General features: G+C 36.8%; 1 protein-coding gene across 1 annotated transcript in view; it reads right to left on the bottom strand.

Annotated features, from left to right (window-relative positions):
- Positions 1 to 10,738, bottom strand: part of LOC105475313 (component of oligomeric golgi complex 5) — a 372,025-nt gene that overhangs the window by 78,220 nt on the left and 283,067 nt on the right. The window contains exons 13-14 of the mRNA XM_011730439.3: positions 2,286 to 2,447; positions 5 to 104 (exon numbers count right to left, since the gene is read on the bottom strand). Coding sequence (XP_011728741.2) covers positions 5 to 104; positions 2,286 to 2,447 — 262 coding nt within the window. The remainder of the gene's footprint in view (positions 1 to 4; positions 105 to 2,285; positions 2,448 to 10,738) is intronic.

Raw genomic sequence — 10,738 nt, 5'->3', positions numbered from 1 at the left:
TTACAAGCTGCTCTGACTTTACACTGTATAACTGGATGGTCTTTGCCACATTTTTTGACACAGCTAATGTGAGGTTTGTATCAACAGCAGCAACATTTAGTTCACTGGAGAAAATAAAAACAGTTTTTAAATATTAGCACCATCGTTCATCAACAAAGTAAAGAGCAAGATAAAAACTCAAACCCAATAAGCAATATGGTTATTCTTTTTATAGATTTCACTGCTTCCAAGAACTGGTTGCATTGTTTCATTTTACCACCTAAATTCAGCATTAGGAAAATGTGCCTGGAGACAGCTTCCTTAATGACCAGTTTCTCATTAATAAAAGCATGTCATATGTGGGTTCAGTCTGTCATTAAAGGGGTAAATCGTGTACAGATTTTTAGAGTCGCACTCTTGGTAAGACTGACAAAGTGCAATTAGAGGCATTGCATATCACAGACATCTGCAAGGAAATGACAGCTCTTGAATGGAAATGATGACCTGGAACGGACACAGGCTAAAAATATAAATTACACATGATATATACTCAGTTTCTGTAGAAATTATGCCAATTCATGCTAGTTTGAATAGAGTAGCTTTTTAAATAATATAAAAGCATAGCAGGTCTATAATTACAAATTTTTAAAATTCGGATTCTTAAAGTATTTTTTTGTCATGCTTCTTTTCAACTTTAACATTGGATTAACTGGGGCATTTGATCTGACTGCCAAAAAAAAAAAAAAAAAAAAAAAAAAGGTATTTTATAAAGACCATGGAAAGAATACTAGAAATTAAAAATCATATAGAAACCCATATACAGATGAAAAGCAAGAAAAGTAATTATTGTCCCTGAAGTAGTAGAGTAAATCTTACCAGATTCTCTTTCTAAAGAAGTTGAAAGAGTTTGAAGCAATACTAGTGCATACTATGTATAACAAAAATGCACTTTCATATAGTATTGAGACATAATTTTGTTAATGTTCACTTTTAAATTTTATTAAACACTACCATAAGCATGATTCTTCCAGCTGTAGATTATATTTGATTATAGCATTGTCCAGTTGCATAGAGGAATGGGAGAGATTCCTCTTTAATATTTACATAAACAGGTCAAAGAGATCAAGTTACTAGGACCTAGTCAGAACTTTGGAAAATCAAGGCAATTGTGGAGAGATTTAAGACCAAGATGCTGGGCAATCTAGATAATTTGTAGGTACATCTGCAGCAAAAGATATGCTTATGTATATTATTATACATGTGGCTTTTTATTTTTATTTTTTGAGACTCACTCTTGTCAGCCAGACTGGAGTGCAGTGGCATGATCTCGGCTCACTGCGGCCTTCGCCTCTCGGATTCAAGCGATTCTGATGCCTCAGTCTCCTGAGTAGCTGGGGTTACAGGCATGTGCCACCAGGCCCAGCTAATTTTTGAATTTTTACTAGAGATGGGGTTTCACCAGGATAGTCTCGAACTCCTGATCTCAGGTGATCCACCCACCTTCACCTCCCAAAGTGCTGGGATTACAGGCGTGAGCCATCATGCCTGGCCACCTGTGGCTTTTTAGTCTTACTCTTCCATACCTCAGAATCACCATCTTCAAATCTTTAAAAGAATTTAGACCTCGGTCTCATACTATTTTTTATTCCTTAAAATATCCATCTCAAATGTACAGATCTATTATTATGACAACTTGTTAGTCATGACAGAAACAGATAATTTCAACTGCAAATTAGTCTGGACAACTTTTAAATAAGTGTCTAAAGCCAACAGTATATAATTACATTGTCTGCAGGCATTCAGGTGGCACCTCTGCTACGATATCCTCCCTTTTTAGAGTCCTAAAAGCTGTCACATTCACTTAAAAAGCTTAAAATAGCAAACGCAGGCTAATCAAACTTACATTCTTATTTCTGCCATGAAGCACTTTCTGGAGTTTAGGATAAAAAAAATTAACCTGTATGTTTTAGTTTCTCAATTTATAAAATCATTTGTTGTATTTGATTTCTTGTATAATGTAAGAAATTTACTATGGTATAAACAGCTAGGTTTACTTTGCATCCTTGGCAAGATACAGAATAATTATAATAGACTATTTTTAGACTATATTTAAGGTATTTAAATTATTTTATTAATTGGAATCTCAAGTACTTACTATGCGTGCACTCATTTACTGTAAAATTCTTAATTGTGGGCCTAATTACTTGAATAATTTGAAAATAAATTAAAAATGTACTGCTATCATATATCACTAACAAATATGGCAGTCATCTTATATGGCATGCCGCTATATAAAAAATACGTACCTTGCTATAGTTTTAATAATACCATCAAGTTCATCAGAGGAAGGAGGATTACGACCACCAGGGGGAAAAACCAAGTTGATAGGATCGAAGAGTCGAGATAAGGATTTTGATAGATAAGCAGCCTCATAGGGTTGTAGTGAGTCTTTCAAAGCCTTTTCTGGACTGTGGAAACAAAATTTTTTAAAAACTAACTTAAAACTGCACAGAACTAAATGCTATTGTATCAGGCTGTAAATATCTTTTTAAAAAACCTCCCATAAAAATGTAACTCTATATTAAGAAAAAGAAAACAATTTGTTTTACAATGTACATATTTACAAATATATTTCACAATTAAACATTCAGGACTATAGTAACTTTTTTGTTTGTTTGTTTGTTTTGAGACGGAGTCTCACTCTTGCCCCGGCTGAAGTGCAGTGGTGCAATCTTGGCTCACTGCAATCTCCACCTCCTGGGTTCAAGCGATTCTCCTGCCTCAGCCTCCCAAGTAGCTGGGATTACAGCTGTCCGCCACCATGCCCGGCTAATGGATGTATTTTTAGTAGAGACGGGGTTTTGCCATGTTTGTCAGGATGGTCTCAAACTCCTGACTCCAGTGATCCACCTGCTTCAGCCTCCCAAAGTGCTGGGATTACAGATGTGAGCAACTGTGTCTGGCCTATATTAACATTTTAATTTCTACATAAGTCCCCACTATCAATGCACAATAATATGCACCAAACCTACTGTATTATCTGTTTCCTTAAACTAAAGGAGTAACAGTAAAATCCTATTAATGCTAATGGGGGATATGCCTTTACTTGCAAATCCTACTTACGGAGTTATCAAAGCATAGGGAAGAGAGACCAGCCTGCAGAGACCTGCTCCATTAGCTTGGCCCTTTCCATCCACAGCTGCCTCCCTAATAAACCTCACTGTCTGAGAGGGAAGTGTACAGACTTAGGTTTTACGTTTTCCATTTTTGTGTTCCACTTTTGAGTTATTTTGTGAGACAAAATAAAAAGTATTTGTGAAAGTCCTAAAATCATGTAAATATTCCCAAGTAGAGTTCTTTGGTTTATAATATTCTTCACAATATCAAACTTAACCTGAGAAATATTTCTTTCCTGCTTGCACTTCCTGTATCTTTTATCTTCCTGTATCCTGAAATCATGCTGATTTTCATTTAGTAGTCAAACTATTTGATCTTACACTTTTCTTTCAACAATTACTATCAAATGTCTATAACCACTATTTTCATGTTTCCTTACTCCTATAATTAATTCAGTGTCTTCTCACATCATCCCTGTTTACAATCCTTCTACCAGCTTTTGCATTGTCTTTTTTCTTTTATAAAGAACAAATTTCCCTTCATCTAAAAAGTTAACCTTTAAAACATCTGACCTGCTTCTTCATGTATGTGAAACTTGGCTCTTTTTCTCACCCTTCTGGTGAACTGATAAGACCTAGAGATCAGACTGCTCTTGGCTCCAACATCATAATTCCATAGTTATCTCTTAATATTTTCTCATTCGATAAGTATTTCACTCAACACATATTTACTGAGAATACTATGCACCAGGCACTTTGTAAAGTGCTGGGAAGATAGAGATTAAGAGCGCTTTAGAGTTGTGAAGAAATTGGCAGGTAAAATGTTAATTATAATAATTTCTTTAATAGATGAAGATACCAAGACCACGATGGGAGCATGAAATAACTTAGTATCTAAATCTGTCTGAAGCAATCCTCTGTTGAAGTCTGAGCCATCTATTTAAATGTCACTATTTGTACTCATGTCATCTACTGACCTCAGAAGCCTCTTACCACTTCTGCAGAAATTTTGGCACTGAATTATAAGAACACTTTCCCATGCTCCAAATCTGCCATTAAAGATCTTTGGTGACTACAATGTCAAACATCTTTTCTAAAACATGTCCTATATTAAAAGTCTACATTTATAATAACCTTTATTTTGGCTTTACTAGGGGGCTTCCAAATTTGAGTCATCACTTTGAACTGCTCCACTTCTAAGATTTTCAAGCTTAAAGGAAACTTTCTACATGCCCCACCTTCTATCTCTACTTTCCCTTCCACAAATATTAAGTCACTACAGTATTTGCCAAGTATTTCCTAGGTGCAGAACTATAGTAGAGAACTTGGTTTAAAAAAAAATTCCCGGCCGGACCTGGTGACATGGTGGCACGTGCCTGTAATCCCAGCTACTCAGGAGACGGAGACAGGAGAATTGCTTGAACCCAGGAGGAAAGGGTGCAGTGAGCCAAGCCCATGCCACTGCACTCCAGCCTAGGCGACACAGCAAGACTCTGTCAAAAAAAAAAAAAAAAAAAAATTCCCTGTCCTCTTAAAGCTTACATAGTAACAGGAGAGATATACACAAAAATAAAAATTTAAAATAAGTTAAATATGGAATATGATAAGTGCTAAGAGAAAAAAAAAAGCAAGAAAGATAGAGAATAATGTTTAAGTCTTTTTTCCTTTTTCATCCAATTTTAGATAGGATGAGGCAAAGGAAGGCTTACCGAGGGACCCTGAAGGAAAAGAGGTAGCAAATTGTGTAGACTTTCAGGGAAATCGCTTTCTATGAGGAAAGAACAGCAAGTACAAAGGCTCTGAGGAGAGACCATACCTGAGTGTGTTGCCCAGAGGAGCAGATCAAGTAACAGGAGGGTAGTACAAGATAACATCAGAGAAAACAGATGGACTGAGTCATGTCGAGCTTTGTGTATCTATAAGGGTGGTATATTTCACTCTAAAAAACTTGTTATTTGACCTTATTGTAATTTATGCTACGTGACCCCTTCCTGCTTCCAGCCTCCATCAGTCCACCAGGTCTATATCATCCTTTTTCCATAGCCATCATTTCAAGGTGCTCTCATTAGCACCCTGATTTTTCCAATTCACCTTCCTTTCAAAGTTCTAAGAAAATATTACTGAGATGTTCTCTGTATCTGCTGCTAAGCTGGCCAAGTACTGCAGAGAAAAAAATGATTTCTACTGGACATTTATACAAACCTCTTTAATATCGAGAAACCTGAAGGTCAAAGTAATAACCTAAAATTCTACTTTTGCAACTCTTCAATCTTTATAGGTGACTTTTTTCTTGGTTTTACCCTAAGAGCAAAACCACTGGCCATGACCTTTCTCAACTTGGCACTTCTCTCATTTTTTCCCCTCTTACAACTTCATCTATTCTCTGTGACTTTCTTATTATTTCCATGAAAGAGGTAGCTTCATTCCTTTTTTAAAAATAAAAAATTCCCAGAATAATTTAATCTGTCTCTTCTTATCCCATTATCTTTTTACCCAGATCTGATGGCTATACATTACATGTATCATGGCATCACTCTGTACTCCATATGTATAAATATTATGTGTCATTTAAAGAAAAAAGATACGTCAGCATAAAAAAATTATATAAAGATGTATTCTAAGTAAAAAGGTTTTAATGGGAAATAACATACAAGAAGCAGGATTGCTATCTTGAACCTACACACAGAACAGGGTGGCCTCTGGTATGTTTGGAAAACAAAAGAAAGGCTGGGGTTTACTGGGGAAAGAGGAAGTTATACAAGTATACAAGTTGTTTTCTAAAAAAAGTTTATTGGCACTGGCAGCATCTTATATAAGAGCTGGTGAGTTCTGACTGGTGAGTGTCAGTAAATTGCAAGGTAGGACTTGTAATTTTAGTGTTATGGTTAGGCCCTTGCAGTTTGGATTGGGCTTGTGAGACAGTGTGTCAGGCAAATGTTCTTGTGTAAGTGGCTAGCTGTCGCTGTGTGACTTGTGTAGTAAGCTGCAGTTCAGAAAAATTTCTTGTGATAGTTCTTGTTATCAGGCAAATCATGTGTGACAGCTCTCCCTTCATGACCCTCCCCCAGCTCTATTTTGTCAGGATTTGACACAAGTGACTCCATGTTGAATCTGACAACTTTCATATATATAATTTACATAGCATACCACCACTTGAATTCAATCACTGAAAGTATACAGTTTGATGAATTTCGTATATTCAGAGATCTGTGCAATCATCACCATAGTCAATTTTAGAACATTTTATCACCTCAAAAAGAATTCTTGTATCTTTAACAATAACACTCCACCTTCCTCACTCCATCCCCAGCCCCAATCAATCACTAACCTACTTTATGTTTCTATAGATTTTGCTATTCTGGATTTGCATATGAATGGGATAACATACTGTGTGTGTCTGTGTATGTGTGTGTTTTACTGTCTTCTTTCACTTAGTATAATGTTTTCAAGGTTCATCCACATTGCAGGATGTACTTCATTTCTTTTTATGGGTAATATTGTATATGTTTTAATTGTAATATTTCATTGTATGAATATAGCACATGTTGTTTACCCATTTGTCTGTTGACAGACATTTGGTTGTTTCCATCTTTTAGCTATCAGGAATAATGCTGCAATAAACATTTGCATACAAATGTCTATGTGAACATATGTTTTTATTTCCCTTGGGTATACATCTGGAGTGAAATTGCTGGGTCATATGGTAACTATATTAATAGTTTGAAGAGGCCGCACATGGTGGCTCATGCCTGTAATCCCAACACTATGGGAGGTTGAGGCGGGAGGATGCCTTGAGCCCAGGAGTTCAAGACCAGCCTGTGCAACAAAGTGAAACCATGGCGCTACAAAAAAATAAAATAATTAGCCAGGCATGGTGGTGCATGCCTGTAATCCCAGCTAGTGGTGCTTACCTATAATCCCAGCTACTCAAAGGGTAAGGCAGAGGACTGCTTGGGCCTGAGAGTTAGAGGCTGCAGTGAGCTGTGATTGCACCACTGCACTCTAGCCTGGGCTATAGAGTAAGACCCAGTTTCAAGGAAAAAAAAAAAAGTTTGAAGAACTGCCAAACCCTTTTCCAAGGCCCTGCACCACTTTAGATTTCCACCAGCAACATATGAGGACAGTAATTTCTCAACATCCTTGCCAACGCTTGCTACTATTTGTCTTTTTGTTTACAGACATCCGAGGGGGTGTGATGTAGTAGCTCACTGTGGTTCTGATTTGTATTTTCCTGACCATCTTTTTCATGTGCTTATTGGTCATCTATGTTTTTTGGAGATATGTCTGCTCAGATCCCTTGTCCACTTTTTAATGGGGTAATTTGTCTTTTTATTGTTGATTTGAAAGAGTTCTTTATATATTCTGAAACAAGTCAATTGCCAGATATATGAGTCAGAAATACTTTCACTCATTCCTGATGATAATCCTTTGAAGCAGCAAAGTTTTTAATTTTCAGAAAGTCCAATATATCATTTTGCCTTTTGTTGATTGTGATTTTGGTGTCATGTCTAAGAATTATTTACCAAATCCTAATGCATAAAGATTTACCCATATGTTTTCTAACATATATATATATATATATATATATGTAAATTTTTGTATAGATTGATTGGTTGAGATGGGGTCTCCCTATATCCAGGCTGGGTTCAAACTCCTGGGCTCAATTGATTTTCTCACCTCGGCTTCCCAAAGTGCTGGGAATTATAGGCATGAGCCACGGTGCCCAGCCTTGTTTTATATTTTTAATCTAATATTTAGATCTTTGATCTATCTTGAGTTAATTTTTGTATATGGTGTGAAGGGCACCACTTCATTCTTTTGTATGTCACTATCAGCTGTCCCAGCACCATTTGTGTAAAAGATAATTCTTTCTCAATTGAAAGAATGGTCTTTACACTTTTTGAAGATAGCTCACCATAGATTTATGGGTTTCTTTCTGTACTCTCAATTTTATGTTTATCCTTGTGCCAGGCAGTACTATAGCATTGGGATTAAAATTTCTTGTGAGCCCTCCTACATTCTTCTTCTTCTTCAATATTGTTTTAACTATTCTGGGTCCCTTCAAATTCCATATGAATTTTAGAATCACTTGTTACTTTCTACAAAGAAGTCAGCTGAGATTCTGATAGTGATAGTTACGGTACTGAATTGACATATATCAGTTTGGGGCACATTACCATCTTAACAAGGTCAAGTCTTGCAATTCATGAATATGAGGTGTTTTTCTACTTATTTAGATATTTCTTTGAACAATATTTTACAGTTTTCTGAGTATAAATTTGCACTCCTTTTGTTAAAGTTATTCCTAAATATTTTATCTTTGTGGTGTTGTTATACATATTACATCCATTAATGTTAATAAACCCAACAATGAATTGTTATAATTATTACTTTACTATCTGTCACCATTTCCTAGCAAATTTCAGCTTTGTTCCTACCTACCTCCTGTGTGAGGTTATTTGCAAATGTATTAGGCACATATTACATTTCTAAATGTTATAGTCTCAACAATGCTTTTATGAAAGGAAAATTAAATCTTGGGACCCCAAACCTGCTATGCCAAAGATAAAAGTTAAGCTTGGAAATTCAGTTATGCAAAAAAACTTCCTTTCCTTTGTTCCCAAACAGCTGTACGATGGAAGGCCACATCTCTCTCCAGGTGGCCTCCTTCACCCTGATCCTGTAAATTAACAGCTTATCGTCACATATAGGGACAATGACAATATTAGAGATAATTCTACTGCCCACTATGAGACAAATGCAGATTTGCTGAACATGAGACAAATGCATAACTGACTGTTCCTGTACCCTCTCCTTTCACATGTAACATGTGGATTCAGTGAGTGCTAATCAAAGCCTCATAAGAACGTGACCACTTATCTCACTACCTACCCTCCCCACTTTTTTCTTTTCCCCTTCTCTTCCTGCCCACTCTTTCCCCTTTAAATCTTGAAGTCCTCAAAACCCTCTTTGGAAAAAATCTAGGTCACAGATCCTTCAGTGATTAGAGTCTCGTTTTCCCAGGCACATCCTCAACCTGTGCAAAATAAACCTCTAAATTAATAGAGACCTGTCTCAGACACTTTTTGTTTTACACATTCTATACATATTATTTCATATAATTGCTTTTTAGGTCAGTTAAGAGAAGAAAATGTGTGTTTATATTTTCTTTTATAATTTCATAGTTACCTTTACTCTGGGGGATTCAAATTATCTGGGGTCACTTGCTTCAACCTGAAGAACTTTCTTTAGTATTTCTTGTAAGCTGGAATGCTAGCAACACATTCTCTTTTTTAAATCAAGGAAAGTATTTTGCCTTCATTTTTGAAAGGACAGCTTTACTGGATACGGGATTCTTGGCTCATTTTTTTTCCTTTGAGCAATCTGAGCCCGCTACCTTTTGGCATCCTTTGTTTCTGCTGAGAAGTCAGCTGTTAATGTTATTGGGACTCCCTTATAAGTGAAGTGTAGTTGTATTTGGGAAGGGGGTGTGGGGAGTGGGTAAAGACAGGGTCTCACTATGTTGCCCAGGCTAGTCTTGAACTCCTGGCCTCAAGTGATCCTCCTGCCTTGGCCTCCTAAAGCGCTATGATTACAGGCATGAACCACTGCACCCAGCTGATGAACAGTTTTTCCCTTGCTGCCTTCAGGGTTTTGTCCTTGACTTCTGACATTTTTACTATGATGTATCTGTTTGTGGATCTTTTTGCATTAATATTACTTGAGCTTCCTGGATGGATAGGCTATTGTATTTCAATTAATTGGGAAGGTTTCATTCATTATTTCTTCAAGTTTTTTTTCTCCATTACCTCTCTCTTCTCCTTGTGGTATTCCTATAACATAGACGTTGGTATTCTTAACGGTATTCCACATTTCCTTGAGGCTCTGTTTATTTTCTTCATTCTTTTCTCTCTGTGTTTTGACCTGTGTAATCTCTATCAACCTAGCTTCAAGTTGCTGAATTCTTATTTCTGCCAGTTCAAAGCTATTCACAGAAGTAAAGGAAGGCGTGAGTCACCACAACCAGCCAAAACTGGGCATTTTAGATACACTGTTGTAACCCTGGGTACTGGTCCCCCCAGCTCTAGGGCTTGTTATTGTTGTTTGCTTTTTATCTGTTTAGTTATTGGCTGGAATATTTTAATGAAGTCTCTCTCTCCCCTCCAGTCTTAAATCTCTGATGTTCCTCAGCTAGACACAGCTTTGGGTATGCTAATAGTCACCTTGAGATGGCAGTACTAACGGCAGGATTATCTTTGTCATTTTTTTCTGACCACACCTAAACTCCACTAACTGACTGCTCTACATTTGCAACAATGCCTTGAGGCATAAACTCCTCTACAAACGCATCTACAAAGGAGCTAACCGTAGCTCCTTTGATAGAACAGTTTCTGAGGTCATGTTTGATATTTGTTCTGATTCCAGGAGGGGTCCTCCCAGCTGTTTTACTCTCCAGATCTCACCTCAGAGCTAGTTTACCTTCAGCTATCTTCACTAGATCTACAAGTCTCCTCCCATTGCCTTTCACCACACTTCCAGGGTTTTTTTGAGAATACCCTTAGGTTTAAACTTCTCTAGGCTCTGTTGCAAATGAAGTCATTTACTTTGGGAAGAGATTAGGGGCTGTTTTTCTCTTTCTTTCT

Source organism: Macaca nemestrina, chromosome 4 (genome assembly GCF_043159975.1).
Source record: "Macaca nemestrina isolate mMacNem1 chromosome 4, mMacNem.hap1, whole genome shotgun sequence".
Lineage (NCBI taxonomy): Eukaryota > Metazoa > Chordata > Mammalia > Primates > Cercopithecidae > Macaca > Macaca nemestrina.
The sequence above is the reverse complement of the archived record's forward strand: the minus strand, read 5'-3'. Positions and strand labels throughout refer to the sequence as shown.